Genomic DNA, 17,386 nt, shown 5'->3' with positions numbered 1-17,386 from the left:
GTGTTGCACGTTAGCCCGAAAACCGCAGCCCCTCCTTTTAAATTGCCAACCCATTTTAAATGGCCAGCCCAACGGCTGCTTGGTGTGGGAAATGAGGGCGCTGCTGTTTGAAACCATTCCCACATGTTATGAAGGTGAAAGAAGCCAAAAGACTGTGGCTTACCATGGCTGCCTGCAAGCCGAATTCTGTTGCCCGGCCCTGCGTGTGTGATCTCTCACACCAAACCGGCAGACCCTTAATATAAGTGGCAAAATATGATCTTGTACCGAAAGCACATGTGCTATGTAACGTTAACAACAAGGTTCACCATGAAACAGAGTCTACTCATTGTTCTCTAAAATGTGTCTTTTTAACTACTACTCTCCCTTTTTTCCCCCCTCCCGCAGCTGCAAATGTTTCAACCCTCACACTATCATCTCCGTCCCAGAGGCTAGCGAAGATTAGAAGGCGAAAAAAAACGCACTCGCAATGAAATGTTCTGAGTTCATGCAGTCCTCCCACACTGAAAGATCCCAGCAGAATGTGTGGAGGCAAGCAATGTCAGAGTCCAGGAAAGCACAATATGAACGCAAGGACAGGTGGCGGGCTGAAGATGATAGGTGGTGTCAGCTTGCTGACAGAGGACAGGAGGCAATGCTGAAGCTGCTGGAGGATCAAACTGATGTGCTCCAGCATATGGTTGAGCTGCAGGAAAGGCAAGAGCACAGACCGCCGCTACAGCCCCTGTGTAACCAACTGCCCTCCTCCCCAACTTCCATAGCCTCCTCACCCAGACACCCAAGAACGCGATGAGGGGGCCTCCGGGCACCCAACCACTCCACCCCAGAGTACTGCCCAAGCAACAGAAAGCTGGCATTCAGTAAGTTTTAAAGTGCAGTGTGGCCTTGTCTTTCCCTCCTCCCCCACCCCACCCGGTGCTTCCCTCCTCCCCAACCCATCCCGGGCTACCTTGGCAGTGATGAATAAATAAAGAATGTATTAATTTGAAACAATAATGACTTTATTGCCTCTGCAAGCGGTGATTGAAGGAGGGAGGGGAGAGCGGTTGGCTTACAGGGAAAGAGAGTGAACCAAGGGGGTGGGTTTTCATCAAGGAGAAACAAACAACTTTCACACCGTAGCCTGGCCATTCCTGAAACTGGTTTTCAAAGCTTCTCTGATGCGCACCGTGCCCGACTGTACTCTTCTAACCGCCCTGGTGTCTGGCTGTGCATAATCAGTGGCCAGGCAATTTGCCTCAACCTCCCACCCCACCATAAACATCTCCCCCTTAATTCTCACAGATATTGTGGAGCGCACAGCAAGCAGTAATAACAATGGGAATATTTGTTTCGCTGAGGTCTAAGCGAGTCAGTAAACTGTGCCAGCAGGCTTTTAAACGTCCAAATGCACATTCTACCACCATTCTGCACTTGCTCAGCCTATAGTTGAACAGCTCCTGACTACTGTCCAGGCTGCTTGTGTATGGCTTCATGAGCCATGGGAGCAAGGGGTAGGCTGGGTCCCCAAGGATAACTATAGGCATTTCAACATCCCCATCGGTTATTTTCTGGTCTGGGAAGAAAGTCCCTTGCTGCAGCTATTGAAACAGACCAGAATTCCTGAAGATGCGAGCGTCATGTACCTTTTCCGGCCATCCCACGTTGACGTTGGTGAAACGTCCTTTGTGATCCACCAGTGCTTGCAGCACCATTGAAAAGTACCCCTTTTGGTTTGTGTACTTGCTGCCTTGGTGGTCCGGTGCCAAGATAGGGATATGGGTTCCGTCTATGGCCCCACCACAGTTAGGGAATCCCATTGCAGCAAAGCCATCCACTATGACCTGCACATTTCCCAGAGTTACTACCCTTGATAGCAGCAGCTCAGTGACTGCGTTGGCTACTTGGATCACAGCAGCCCCCACAGTAGATTTGCCCACTCCAAATTGATTCCCGACTGACCGGTAGCTGTCTGGAGTTGCAAGCTTCCACAGGGCTATCGCCACTCGCTTGTGAACTGCGAGGGCTGCTCTCATCTTGGTATTCTTGTGCTTCAGGGCAGGGGAAAGCAAGTCACAAAGTTCTATGGAAGTGCCCTTATGCAAGCGAAAGTTTTGCAGCCACTGGGAATCGTCCCAGACCTGCAACACTATGCGGTCCCACCAGTCTGTGCTTGTTTCCCGGGCCCAGAATCGGCATTCCACGGCATGAACCTGCCCCATTACCACCATGATGTCCAAAGTGCCAGGGCCCGTACTTTGAGAGAAGTCTGTGTCCATGTCCTCATCACTCTCGTCACTGCGCTGCCGTTGCCTCCTTGCCTGCTTTTGCAGGTTCTGCATATACCGCTGAATAACGTCCGTGGTCTTTACAATGCTCATAAGTGTCACGGTGATCTGAGCGGGCTCCATGCTTGCCGTGGTATGGCATCTGCAGGAGAGCAGAGTGGCAGCGGCGGGTGATGACGATGCTGACAGCAATATGGCACCCACACAGAAAAAGGCGCGAAACTATTGTCGGCCGTTGCTTTCACAGAGGGAGGGAGAGGGGAGCAAGGGGTAGGCTGGCAGCAGATGGTGCAGTACGACTGCTAGCCGTCGTCGTCTCCTGGGTGCTCACCAGCAGACGGTGCAGTATGACCGTAGCCATCATCGTTTCCAGGCAGACTGAACCTCCATGAGACCAAACTTAAGAAGAGAATGACCTGGAATCACTCCCATTTATGTCCAGGCGCCCCTGACAGACCTCACCAAAGTCTGCCAGGAGCACCCGTATCTGCCCAGGCGTCCCCGACCAACCTCACCGAGGTTGGCCAAGAGCACCCAGGAGATGATGACGATGGCTAACAGTCACAGAATCATAGAATATCAGGATTGGAAGGGACCTCAGGAGGTCATCTAGTCCAACCCCCTGCTCAGAGCAGGGCCAATCCCCAACTAAATCACCGTACTGCACCGTCTGCTGCCACAAGGCAATGAGCTGCTGCTGTGTAGCAATGCAGTCCCGCATCTGCCAGCACCCAGGACACATACGGTGACGGTGAACTGAGGGGGCTCCATGCTTGCCATGGGATGGCGTCTGCACGGGTAACCCAGGAAAAAAGGCGCGAAACAACTGTCTGCCGTTGCTTTCACGCGGGTGGGAGCCTGACAACATGTACCCAGAACCACCCTCGACAATGTTTTTGCCCCATCAGGCATTGGGATCTCAACCCAGAATTCCAATGGGCGGCGGAGACTGCGAGAACTGTGGGATAGCTACCCACAGTGCAACGCTCCGGAGGTCGATGCTAGCCTCGGTACTGTGGACACACTCTGCTGACTTAATGCTCTTAAGTGGGAACACACACAATCGACTGTATAAAATCGATTTCTAAAAAAACTGACTTCTATAAATTCAACCTAATTTCGTAGTGTAGACATACTGTGAATATATTAGTTCAGCACAGCAGCAATTTAACAAGCCAATTTATTGTTAACAGAGTACCAATAGTCTACCCATGAAAAGTGGATGTCCATGTTGATGTTATACTTTTCAATTCATCACAAGTCACATTCCAGACAACTGGGATACTATAGCTCAATGTTCTGTTATAAGCCATAGAGAAAGATTTTCAATGGTAGGTTAAATAAAATCATCCCTTCCTGATAGTGTAGACTAGGAAAGGATAGTTACAATAATACCCTCAATTAAAGGAAGAGCACCTGGATTCAATTCAATGGGTTTTTCTTTTCTATGTTTTCTGTAATTTTTTTTTGCAAATTGTAAGATCTCTCTGGCAGGTTTTACCGTACCTTACAATTTGCAAAAAAAATTACAGAAAACATAGAAAAGAAAAACCCATTGAATTGAATCCAGGTGCTCTTCCTGTAATTGAGGGTATTATTGTAACTATCTGTGCTTATTGCCCTTGACACCCACATGTGCATGTGGAATGAAATAAGCAGGGAGCAGAAAAAAAGAAAACATCAAATGAATAAACAAGGGGGAAGAGAGAGAGAGAGAAAAACTGAGAATATTCATCCTGTTAGAAAAATGTCAGTCAGACCCAGGAACCTTGTGTAGACCAGGAAAGCTACCTGTTGCCACCAATGGGTGTCAGCAACAGGTCTAGCTACACTGGTGCTGAACCTGGTTTAACTGATAGGGTTGATTAAGATACATCAAGGTTACTGAAACAGTACTGAACATAGTTTGTCCTGGTCTACAGTCACAGTTAGACTGGGTTCAGCACCAGTCAAACCGCAAGACATTCCCTGCAACAAGTAATTTTTCTAACACAGATAAGTCTAGGAAGAGCAACCGTGGAAAGGATACACCTTAGACAGAAAACAAAATTTTCCACACTGCATCTAGTTAAGAAAAATTCTTTAGAGAGGATTCCCAGTCAGCTCATTGCTGAAGACTCAATGAGATTTAGGATTTAACAACCTCGTTAAACACAAAAATCTAACTTTAAATACTGTTGTCTGAATTACTAGTCCATACAGAAAATACCAATAAATGATACAGTAAGGATGGTATTATTTCTCAAAGCTTCGTAATTCACCTGCACTGTCCCTGGAATCTTGCAGTGACGTGGGACAAGCATTCCGTGTTAACTGCCCAAGTTACGCGCTGCTTCACCTGAACAAACTGAGGTCTTTAACCCTAGAGAACCTTGCTTTCTATTTGAGCTAACCACTGGGATCCAAGCGTTCTGTGAAACTCCACCTCCATTCATCCAGCACCAGCTGCTACTTGTTTTTATTAACGTAAGAAATACGTCTAGCTTTAGCATTTGCGTAGAGTAAAAAATATGAACAGGCTCAGCTGCCAGCCTATGCTGTGCTGGGGGCCGTGTCAGAGGGTTGGTACAGCTAATCCCCAGCGTCACAGCTACTCTCTCCGTTGTTCAGTTCGGGTTTTAACGCCTCACGTGACATGCTCGTGATGGAAGGCAACGTGTGTCATCCGACCTGTCTGCCAGCCCGGGCTGCGAGGCCTCACCGGGGCTCCCCGGCGAACCCGCCACTTGCTGAGCGTCCCCTCCCCAAGCCCATCGAGCCTGCTGCTTCGCTCCCGGGCCGGTCACGGCGGCGGCGGGCAGAGAGCGGCTCTGGCTCGCTCACTGGCTGCTGGGGAGCTAGCGAGGGGCTCGTATTCCCTGAGCCCAGCAGCGCCCGGTGACCCGGCCCGGGCACAGCCCACGCGGGGCAGGGGGGCTTCTCTGGGAGGGGAGAAGAGTCCCCGGCCCGCACACACTGGAACAAGCCCCCTCAGCAGCACAGGAGGCGCGCGGGGCTGGCCAGAGGAGACCCGGTGCCGGAGCGCTGCAGCGCCCGGCTCAGCGGCGGGGCTTACGGACCAATCCGGCTCTCAACTCTCCGAACGGGCACCGGGAGCAGACCGAGTTCGCCCAGACGGGAGACTGGGGGGAAAGAGCGCGAGGCACCTCCGGGGGACGGCTGGGGGCGTGCGCGAGCGCGGGGCCTCACAATTGGGCGCGAGGCACCGTGCGAGGGGGGAGGAGACAGAGAGTGGCGCGCGACGGGCGCCGGGGCCCCAAGCTCTGGCAAGAAAGAGGGCGGAGGCCGCGCGCGGGAGGAGAGCGGGGTGCTGTTCCCCCGGCCCGGCCGCTCACCGCGTTCTTCTTCTGCACCATCTTGTCCATCTTCTTGGCGATGCGGATGATCTCGTCTTCTGTATTCATGGCTGCGGAGGCCCGAGCGGGGCCCGGCCGTCGCGGCGAGGGCTGGGCCTGCGGGACGCAGCCGAGAGGCGAGAGGGGACCGGCCACGGACGCAGCCGCTCAGGGCCGTCAGTGCAGAAATGGAGCCAGGCCGCCGGATAACAAATGAACCCAGCAGCCCGAGCGGCGGCGCCGGCGCCAGGCAGCGCTCATCAAGCACCAGCCAGGGGAGGCAGACCTCACTGAGGCAGCCCGAGAGCATCCACCCGCGCGGGTTGGGGGGGGGGAGCTGGGGAAAGGCGGGGTTAGCGGCGCGGGCCCTGCCCCCACAGCGGCGAGCGAGGGCTGCCGCCGCCGCCGGCGACCAGACTCCGGCTCGCTCGGTGCGTCCGCCGGGCGGCGCCGCGCGCAGAGGTCGGCTCAGGCACCGTGGCCCGCGCTACACAGCGGCAGCTCCGCACCCGGCTCCTCAGAGCCGTGGGGAAGGGGGGGAGCCAGTTCCCCCGCCCCCTGCGGTGCGCTAATTGCTGGGCCCGGGCAGGTGCGGGAGCTGCAGTCTCCAGCCCCGGGTGCCCGGACGGCTCGTCACAACGATCGCTTGTAAGGACGAACGGCTGCTCCGCGTTTCTGCCCTGAAGCGCTGTTACTGCTTGGAAGAGAAGGAGGCTCCCCACAAGCCCCACACCGCCTTGCTTGTTGATTGGTCGGGAGCAGGATTCCCAGCAAGCCACTTTCAGCTCCCCTTGTTGGTTTTACTTCACCAAGGGCGTCTCTACGCTACAAACTTAAGTCCACCTAAGCCACTGTAGTAAATGCGGTCCTCTCCGCACTACCCTCCTTCTGTCCCTGCTGCCCGTCCTTGCCAGGAGTGCTTTCACAGGCTTAAAAAGGGTAGTGTGGAGGCAACAGCCTGGCTTGGAGTGGGGAGCCAGGAGCAGCAACGCTGTAGCTGGAGGCCCCACTCACCTCAGGGTGACACCGGAGCTGTGAGCCTGTTTGTTTGGGTTTTTTTGGTCAATTTCATGGCTCCCTGCTGGAGTCATGAAATTCACAAGAATGACAGCCAACAGCTGAGGTAAGTAACCCTTAGTGTATACATGGACACTGCCTTGCCCTAATTACACTAACATAAGCCCTATGCCTCTTGTGGAGGTGGAGTTATTTTGTCATTTTGTTGGTGGAGTAGGGCACTTACATCAGTGGGAGCATAACCTGACTAGTATAGACCAAACCTGAGACTGGAGCTTGTGTCCACACTAGTCTGGAAATTGCCTACCTTAGCTCTTGTGTAGACTGGCCACATTGTGTTTTAACTCTCCTCTTGTCAGCTACACAGAGGCCTGTTCTACACTACAAAGTTAGGTCGATTCAAGGCAGCTTACGTCAATCTAGTTGCGCATGTACACTTAAGTTGGTCTCCCAACCACATAAGTGCCCCCTTACTCCGACATAGTAACACCATCTCCCCAAGAAGCTTAAAGCCACAATCAATGTACTCAGGTGAATGCAATGCAAGCATAGGCCCTGTGTTACTTATTTTGACCCTAACTGTCCTCTAGCAGCTGTCCTACAGTGCCTCACATGGACTGCTCTGGTCATCAATGTGAATTCCATTGCTCAGGGGTCATGGAAACCAGAATTCCCCCTGCCTCTTTAAGGCCCCACAAATTTTTGAAACTCGTTTTTCCTGATTGCCCAGCTTGGCAAACACACCTATCAGCTCTCCATTGTTGAGTGCAACTACCCAGCTGATTATGTTGGCTCCATGCTCTAGCACACTCATGGCTGGAGTAGACAGGTGATACTGGATTTTCTGGTCATATGGGGAGAAGAGGCTATGAAGGCACAGCTCCAAACCAGCCTAGAAATATCAACATCTATGAGTGGATTGTTCAGCAGATGCAGGAAAAGGGGTACAACAGGGACTAGCAGCAGTGTCGCCAAGGAGCTGCAGCAGGCATACCAGAAGGCCAGGGAGGACAACGAATGGATGTGATACTAAGCTGCAGACCTGCCACTTTTACTATGTGTGTCATGCTGCATGCTATACTCAACAGAGACACCACCCTCAACCCCCACAGCAGCATGGATACCTGCAAGGAGCCTGAGTCACAGACGCCTGCTGTGAACACGGAGGAGGTGGTAGTGGATGAGGAGGAGGATAATGGGAGACAGGTGACCAGGGGATCCAGGTACACAGCAAGTCAGGACCTGTTTTTGACCCCACTGCAGTCTAGTCAGTTCACCAGTCGAGCCCAATGTAAGGGAAGGGTAAGTAGATAGATAGATTTTCAATTACAGAGGTGGCATTCCTAAAGTAGCAGGATACATGTTTTGACTTTTCATTAATTAACTCATGCTAGAAAAGGTAGTGGTACAACCAAGAGAGGGAGAGTTGCTGTCTGCTTCTCATTCCCTTATAGGTTTAGGCAGGGGGTGGCCTCGTGGAGCAGTTGGTTTACATACTCTGGGCACATGATACCCTTGAATCCTCCTGAGAGGTCACAATGAAACTTTCATAGAAGTACTCTGAAATCCTCTGCCAACAGTTTGTAGGGAGGGCTGTCTTATTTCTTCCTCTGTGGTAAGATGCTTTCCCAAACCGTTCAGCAATAAGTTCAGCAGGCACCACTGCAGTACACAGACTAACAGCATACAGGTCTGTGCTCTCTCTGCCTTTGTTACCCTCAGATGTGAAATAAATCACCACCACCTGTGGAAAACAGTGCCAACTTTCAGTGTCAGTGCCCTTTTCTACTAGAATCATGCAACTGAGCAATTCCCCTGTCATTTCCCCAACTCCAGGCAGGCCACAGTCACTGGCTGGTGCTGTGACTGGCACAGTGCACAAACAATCCCAAGAAGAAGTGAGAATGTAGTGCTTAAAACTTCAGGGGAGCAAGAGAAGTGAGATCAGCATCTTAAGTTTTGCTTTCTTTAATGTATACACTGACAATGGTACCTCTGTGTGTTTTATCTTCAGCAGCTGCCATTGCCTAGCCTTTAGGGTTTCCCCCTTCACACCCACAGAACACCCGAGTCAGATAAGGAGGAGAAAGAAGAGGACTTGGGATGACAAATTCAGTGAGATCCGAAAGCCAGTGCAACGTTGGACCATGAGCACATCAAGGGATGAACATTGCAGAATGAACATTGTAGGCAGCTTGGAGAAGGAAAGAGTGGAGAGGAGAAAGGCTCAAGAGTCCCATTAAGAAAAGGAGGGAGATGCACCAAGACATAATGAGGCTTCTCAGGCAGCAAACGCGGATGCTATAGATCCTGGGCTTGCTTCCCTCTGCAGCCCATTGAGAACTCAATATCAGGACCTCCCAAAATCCCCCCCCACACACACACATTTTGTGGGGCATCAGGGATTGTTGCACTACCCCTAACCGTCCACCCCAGGGGAAATTAAAGACAAACAGAGCTTCAGGTACACTAACTGTGGCTTTCACAGGTTAGTGTATGTGTAGCTGAAATAGATATGAATGTTTTCCCCTTCATAATTTCTGTTTTCTTAATAAAATTTACTAAATTACATTTTTTATATCTGTTTTCAAATTGCCCTTTTTTTGCACTGATTTTGTTGCAGAATAAAGTTCTATTATTTGGAACATAATTCATTTTTATTAGGTCTCAACATACACCATGGGATACCTATCCCTGGTGCACAGCACTATGCTGATACAAGCACTCCTGGTGAGTGCACGCACCCCTGATGCAAGGAGCCAAGTATTCACGCACACAAGCAATGTACTGAGGCGGGTGTATCTGACGTAACTTGCATTGACATAAGTTTGTAGTGTAGACATGGCTAAGACAGGTGAAATGATACATTGGTTCAAATGACAGCAGCTAGGCTAGAGTGGGGCTACTGCCTGTGCAGTTACAGGGACAGGAAATAGTTTTGAGGCTGTGCCTATAGCTGACTTTGTTTTTCCACCAGTGGTAGCAAAGGTGGGAATTTTTAAGAAAAACAGTCAAGTGGCCTGTCTGAGAAAAGGGCCAGATTTTGAAAAGTTTTTAGGGGGGGAGGGATTGCTCAGTGGTTTGAGCATTGGCCTGCTAAACCCAGGGTTACGAGTTCAATCATTGAGGGGGCGATTTAGGGATCTGGGGCAAAAATTGGGGATTGGCCCTGCTTTGAGCAGGGGGTTGGACTAGATGACCTCCTGAGGTCCCTTCCAACCCTGATATTCTCTGATTCTAAGTAAGCAAGCCTGGCTGAGGCTTACACCATGTTTGCTGAAACCCTTTAAAACATTGTTTTGGACTGATTCAGGCTTAACTCAGCTTTGAATGTGGATGGGGCCAAACCTTTTGGGAAACTATGCCCTAGTCTAGGTAGCAACCACTTCCTGTCTTAATGAGCTGTGTCTATTCTATAATGTCTATAGTGTCTATAATGCATCCGATGAAGTGAGCTGTAGCTCACGAGAGCTCATGCTCAAATAAATTGGTTAGTCTCTAAGGTGCCACAAGTACTCCTATTCTAGACTTATTACTTAAAATTTCTTTTCCACAGTTCCACCAGCAGCAGCTCTAGTGTAGACAGGCTGCTGGCAGCTGCCATTTTCCCAACCAGCATTAGATGAGCCAGTTAAAATGTTGGCAGCCAGTCTATGCCGGGGCTACCAATGGACAAGCTACATGAATGGCAGCACTAGTGTGAAATAAAAAATAAAACTAGTGTAAACATAGCCATTGTGTTTAATCAGAGTTAGCCTGAACAAGTTTAAAATGTGAATAGAATGAAATGAAAGTCTTCAGGCCTAGTGAACCATTTTCAAATAGCTTTTGCTTATTGGAAATGTCGCCCCCCCCCAAAAAAAAAACAAAAACAACCCACCCTGCATGCCTCAGCAGCTGCAAATGCAACCTTACTAAAGTCCATCCTGTAATAGGTAAGGAAATGATAGCGAGGTAACTTAAACGCTACCCAGTGCCAATGACAAGCCAGCTGCTTTGGAGTATTACATGCATACACCTTACAACCAGACTGGTGGACTGAAGAAAATTCCAGAAAATAATTCAAAAGACAATGGGAAGAGTGACTAGTGACCAGAATGCTGATGGCTGTAGCAATGCTTCTGCTCATACACCTCCCTTTTCAGAAGATGAAAACAAATAATAATCTAGACAAGCTCAGCATAGTCACAGCTCCCATTACTTGTGCAATCTGCTGCAAAGATTTCTGGATGATTTTCATGTATCTGTACAATTGCTAAATCAATGTTTGTTGTGGATTGGCTATTATCTGCTTTGTATTTAGCCAGTAACTTTGTATTGCTGACAAACACGTGTCCAACACTAATTTTTTTAGTCTGTTTCAGCTGCTGTTGGAACAGGCTGTTGTTTTGCACCAGCATCCGAGTCCTAAGGTAAAACAAGCTGCCAAGGAACACAGCTGAAGTGACAACATGTTTTGCATACAACAAACAGCAAGCACATTTTTCACATTTTTTTGTTTTTTCTAGAAAGACTAGATGCCACCTTAAGATAACGTACCAACAGGGTGAGAAGAAGAAAATAAAGACAAGAGGCTGGGGCGTTACTAAGGCTATGGCTACACTACGAGGCTTTTAGCGACACAGCTGTGCCGCTAAAAGGCATGCAGTATAGCTGCTGTTTGTCAGGAGAGAGCTGTCCTGCCAACAAAAAACTTCCATCCCCATGAGCGGCAGTGGCTTTGTCAGCAGGAGAGTGCTGTTCACACTGGTGCGTTTTGTCTGTTAAACTTTTGTCGTTCAGGTGTGTGGTTTTTTTTAACACCCCCGAACAACAAAAGTTTTGCTGATGAAGTGCAGCGTAGACAAACTCCCCTACTTAGGGGATCCAAATCCTGCTGATAGGAGACGACTTACTAAGGATCAAGTAGGGTAGAATTCCCTACTCTGGCTGGGCTTGGTACAGCATGGCTGCGTGTCATTTAATAGCCTGTAGGAGGTTAGACTAGAGGATCTGGTGGTCATTTTTAGTCTTAAACTCTATGACTAAGTTCCAATGAATTGTCCCTGCTGCTACAAAGACAGCATACTGAGAAATTAGTGAAGTTTCATGTCGGTATGTAAAAGATTTGATTCTAGAGATTTCTAACAGAAGATACTTTAAGATTGGTCATGAATATGACTAAATCCATCAGTTTCACTTTCCTTGGGACTGACTGATCGTATGTATGAGAAACTACTTTAGTAGGACAACTGTTCAGCACTCAAGGCAAACTCCAAAATTTGGTTGCACATGAAACTCTAATTCTCCTACCATGTGAGTCTATGTTAATAAGTCTAATTGCATGATCACATCTCAGAATTATCCTGTCCATTTTCCCAACAATCTAAGGTTTTTTTTCATATAACAATTTGATGGTTAATTGTCCACTTTATGCTTACTGATCGGGACTTGATATAAGCTCTCTTCTTACTATTATTCACTCTGTATTTTTAAAAAAAGAAATTAACTATCTTTTTCTCCCCAGCAGAACAGATTTTGTTGGATACAATTAATTGGATGAGAAACTTAAATACAAAGCTAAAGCTCCGCTCCTACCGCTTACTCTACACAGGTGAAGACCCAGCTCTCATGGAGAACTGGGGTCTGCAAAGGCAGAGAGCTCTTTGCAATATCAAGCTTTAGTCTGTCATCTGTTGGTATATATGATTTACTGTATACTTTTCATCTGAGCATCACAGAATCTGACATACAGAGAAGTACATAGTACAACAAATGGTATCTACATTGTATACCATAATGTTTCGTATTAAAGGAATAGTGTGTGGCTTTGTAATGAAAGACTATATCAATTTATATACAGAAGGTGGCCTAGTTAAGGTTACATGCAACTTTGGCACTTTTTGACTTCTGAGCACTTCAGTGTGTAACACAAGATCTTTACAAGCAGCTTTTCCTATAAAGCTTTATATTTAAAAAAGAAATCAGTGGAGAAAATATTGACACTACACTACATATTCATCATGGGGGAAAGATTATGATATGATTGATTATCATGCAGTTTGTACAAGATGAGTCAAGTGAGGTATCATTGGAAAAGTTATGATTTGCTGAATATGATTGTCCTATTCATGTGCATGTTTCATTTTTGTATCTGAAGTTATGAATATTGACTATGTATCTGTATTTCAAACGTGCTTACTCTAACACCCACAGGTAGCCTTTCAGGTACAACAGTGAAGAAGCTAGACATTGTTCATGGCCCATCAGCAAAGACAATGGGCTATGGAAGAGTTTAGCCTTCCTGTAAATGGTTCAGCCAGCCTGTAAGTAATGGCTGCTATGACTCAGCAACAGCATATGACCAGACCACATAATACTGAACTCCATTTTGGGTACCTGTATTTTTTCACAAATTGGTTTGGGAACTGTTTTTAGAACAAAGGGTTCGCTGCCATATGTTAAAACTATATAAGGTAGGGTGTGACATCATCTAGGGAAGCAGTTCTCAAACTGTAGGTCGGGACCCCTGTTAAGGTTCCTTCCCCACTCTGAACTCTAGGGTACAGATGTGGAGACCTGCATGAAAAACCCCTAAGCTTATTTTTACCAGCTTATGTTAAAACTTCCCCAAGGTACAAACTGTTTTACCTTTTGCCCTTGGACTTTATTGCTGCCACCACCAAGCGTCTAACAAATATATAAGAGGGAAAGAGCCCGCTTGGAAACGTCTTTCCCCCAAAGATCCTCCCCAAACCCTACACTCCCTTTCCTGGGGAAGGCTTGATAAAAATCCTCACCAATTTGCATAGGTGAACACAGACCCAAACCCTTGGATCTTAAGAACAATGAAGAAGCAATCAGGTTCTTAAAGGAATCACCTCTGTAAAATCAGGATGGTAAATACCTTACAGGGTAATCAGATTCAAAACATAGAGAATCCCTCTAGACAAAACCTTAAGTTACAAAAAGACACAAAAACAGGAATATACATTCCATTCAGCACAGCTTATTTTATCAGCCATTTAAACAAAACAGAATCTAATGCATATCTAGCTAGATTACTTACTAAGTTCTAAGACTCCATTCCTCTTCTGTTCCCAGCAAAAGCAACACAGACAGAGAGAACCTTTGTTTCTCCCCCCTCCAGCTTTGAAAGTATCTTGTCTCCTCATTGGTCATTTTGGTCAGGTTCCAGCGAGGTTATCCTAGCTTCTTAACCCTTACAGGTGAACGGGTTTTTCCCTCTGGCCAGGAGGGATTTTAAAGGTGTTTACCCTTCCCTTTGTATTTTGACAACCCCAAAGTGGGATGCAACCCCATTTTAATGGGATAACCAGGGACGACACCCAAACCCTACCGCCCGAGGCTGAAGCAGAAGCCCTTGGGTGGCAGGGCTCTAAACTAGTGTGCCTTTGAGTGAAGTGTCTATGGGAAAATCTCAGCTCCATGAGCAAAGGCTGTTGCATATTCCTCTCCACATCAAGGGCAGGGTGAACTGAATAATAAATTCATACTGGTTGGGGTTTTGACCAGGGCAGGATGGTACAGCTCTGGGGTCTTACACTGGGGAACTGGGGGTTATTTTGACTGTAGCCTCTCTATTGCTGGTTCATGCGGTGGCTGGCCAGAGCCTGCATGCAAGTGCAGCTGGGTGTGTAAAACTGGGAGCGGGCTGCAGGTTGTCACAGCAACACCATGCGAGAGGAAACCCAGGCTGATGAGTTGGAGGGCTGAGTGGTACCCCAGTTCCAGGTGAAACCCTGGTTGGAACCCGTCACACACGTAAAAAGGCACTTTCCAAGATCGTAAATCTTAATCATGTCCAAGAAAAAGAGAAAAAGTTTGCATGGTGATATATTCCATGATCTGGGAACATATAGCTAGTTAAACACAGACAACCCTCTCTCGTGCACCTACAGAGGGTGCAGGATGGAGATCTTTAAATCTCAGAAACAGCAGCAATTTAGGTTCATCAAACCAAAGACTGTAACAGTCTACCTTGAATCAACTCTGGGACTTGCCCCAGGAGCCACACTGCTCCCATGGGGGAAGGTGGGGTGAGAAGGTAGCTTGCTAATTTTTTACCTGCTGCACTTTCTCAGTAATTTCTAAAGTAGTATGCTGTTTGTTAGTGGCCATATCTATTATACCTCAGGAGAGGCACGTCTAGTTTTATGTAAATCAAACACACCATACAAGAGAGGGTTCTGCTGAGCATGTGTCCCTTTCAATCTGTTTATACTTCATTAGCTAGTTCATTCAACAGAATTTAGGTTCTGTTTTTACTATACCACTTTGTAAGAGTGCTGCTATTAATATATTTTCGTTTGAAATCTCCAATAGTAGCTGTAACTAATTTGGAAATGTAATTTTTAATAGAAAAATATATAAATAGCTCTGGAGGGGTAACAATGTAATCATTACTTGTCACTTCATGGTCATGTGTCCCACCCTTCCCTACTGCAGCAGCTAGTGTCATGGATTCTCCATTGCAATAAATCCCCTGTGTGTGATGCAGCTGCTTTAGCATTTGAAAGCTGGTTTAAATTTAAACAGGGAATGTGTGTATAATCTTCTTGGCAAGTATAAAAAATAAATCAATAAATGAAGCCTTACTATTTGCTTTGATATGCTTGTAAATGACACAGCAGATTCACTTGTAAAGCTGAAGTACTGGGCAAGTTACCTGGTCATGTAGCTAACATTATTAAGCTTTGTTCCAGAGTATCTTTCCCCGCTCTTTATTTTGAAATATTGGCTTCATATGCAGTTACTATATATTATTTATTTTAAAGATTATTTTGTACCCTTCTAAAACGGTTAAGAACAGAGCACAATAAATGAGCAAGAATGGTGGAAACAGAATGTGTTTTATGAAAGATTATTTAAGAAAACAGCTGCAAATAGTTATTTTAGATTTGATAAAAGGCCAAAGTTTAATGAAAACCTGCATTGAAATATCAGACAGTGTAGTCAAAAATTACAGTATACTCTTGTTAGTACCTGTTAGTAAATATTAATACTTTTAGTTCTTTGTTTTTATATATATGTCTCACAATCAAACTATTCTTTAGAATCTTTAACCTCAACAAAGAGTACGTCTGAATTCTAGGGCCCAGAATACTGGTCCTTGACTGATAACTAACCCTATTCAGGAATTTATCTATATATTAATAATCTCTGATGCCTTCATGTCTATACAACTCCAGATATTCTTGGAAATCATCTCCTTAACATATATATATACATACACACACATATAATGCTGACATAAGTATGTATAGACTAATAAGGGATGATTGTTATAGCAGATGTTTCCTGTTGGGGAATCACTATGGAAGAATGATGGTGGGGTAAGAAGGACCCACTGAGAGATATCTTGAATTGTTTGTTCTCCCAGCTGTAAATACTCATACCTTCACACATAAATCAGATAAACAGAGAATGTATAGAATTGACATAACATATGTTTCTGGGTGAATATTCTTGGCAACAAGGTTTCCTTTGTCTGAAACCCTATATAATGATACTGATATGGGAACTTAGCTGAGGGAATAAAAACTGCACGGCCCTTCCAGATGCAGGAGAGATACCTATCCAGGTCTTAGTCTGACAACAAAGGGTGGTATGTATCTCTTACTTTCTGTATAGTGTTGTACTAATCTGATTGATAATCTTAAATAATTCCAATTGAGCCTGTTATTTCAACAATCTTGAGTCATTAACTCAGATGCACAACACTTAATATATCACTAAACTTTAAGTATCAAATACAACAGAAACAAACAGGAAGCCAACACCGTGGCAAGTTTAAGACAGCTGACCACTTGGGTCCATGAGATTTTCAAAGCTTTTTAAAAACTGACTAAATTTTTGCTAATTTATCCGCAATTTCATACCTATCTATATTTTTAGTTGAAAGTTCAATATCCGATACCATCCGTGTATAATCTTTACTCTATAACTAACCTGGATCTTTCTTCTTAGTAACTGATGCACATTTCTGATACAATACTTTAGCATTTCCCCTACACAGACTCCACTGAGGATGTCAGGGTTTAGAATCCTATTCAACTGACGAGTGATGCTTCTGTACTGCTTTTTTATAACAGCACAAAACTAAGTGTTTGATCAATCTCAAGCTGCACTTTTTTTTTTTTTTGGCCATTACTAGAAATATAGTATACCTACTCACATTTTTACAGAAATGGCATGATCACCCGCTTCTGACGTATCTTATATAAACTTACTGTAAACTGGCCAGTAGAAGTCACATCTTTTCTCAAAGAAGGAATGGGCATATTTTCCAAGGAATTTTCCAAAAGCATACATTTTTTGGCTCTAGAAGACCCAACAAGTCAATTTAAGGTAGAACCAATAGTTTTATCCCTTTCCCCTCTTTACTTTTTCTTTTGTAACTGAATGACGTATCTGACCCATTTTTTGGATAATGAAGTACTCTAAAATTAGCTCTGAGAGCTAACATTTGAAGGCTTTTTTAAAAAAAAAGACTTCAGTGTCAGAGATCATCTTCAGTGATTAGCCTTGCCTTTGAGGGTTACCCAAGGCAGTATTGCCTTTAGGGATGGAGAAGATTTTGAGTCTCATTCAATACCTTTTTTAGATTTATCCTTAAATAGGAAGCTGAGAGACTTTGTTTTAAGCAGCAATTTAGTACTGAATGCTGGAAAGGGGTGTAATATCCATTACGTACCCAAGTAGTGCTTTAAACACAGTATTTGCATTCAAGACAATAGAGATCAGCACTTAAATAAAAGTGTTGTA

The 17,386-nt window shown here is 46.0% G+C and overlaps 1 protein-coding gene and 1 long non-coding RNA gene across 4 annotated transcripts in view; one reads left to right on the top strand and one right to left on the bottom strand.

Annotated features, from left to right (window-relative positions):
- The window catches only part of TCEA1 (transcription elongation factor A1), a 64,913-nt gene extending 59,178 nt beyond the window's left edge, over positions 1–5,735 (bottom strand). For 2 of the 3 annotated variants that reach the window (XM_027826510.3, XM_037892617.2), the window contains exon 1: positions 5,603–5,735. In XM_027826510.3, the coding sequence (XP_027682311.2) occupies positions 5,603–5,671 (69 nt within the window). In that variant the 5' untranslated portion in view covers positions 5,672–5,735. Of the gene's footprint in view, positions 1–4,528; positions 5,424–5,602 lie in introns of those variants that run through there. The other variant, XM_027826509.3, reaches the window with a different exon arrangement.
- A 688-nt stretch (positions 5,736–6,423) lies between these two features.
- On the top strand, positions 6,424–15,461 carry LOC122464473. The gene is made up of 2 exons (XR_006288531.1): positions 6,424–6,725; positions 10,974–15,461. It is a non-coding gene; the product is annotated as an uncharacterized LOC122464473 (long non-coding RNA).
- Positions 15,462–17,386: the final 1,925 nt, after the last annotated feature.

Source organism: Chelonia mydas, chromosome 2 (assembly GCF_015237465.2).
Source record: "Chelonia mydas isolate rCheMyd1 chromosome 2, rCheMyd1.pri.v2, whole genome shotgun sequence".
Classification (NCBI taxonomy): domain Eukaryota; kingdom Metazoa; phylum Chordata; order Testudines; family Cheloniidae; genus Chelonia; species Chelonia mydas.
Note: the sequence above shows the minus strand (reverse complement) of the source record. Positions and strands in the feature narration are given on the sequence as shown.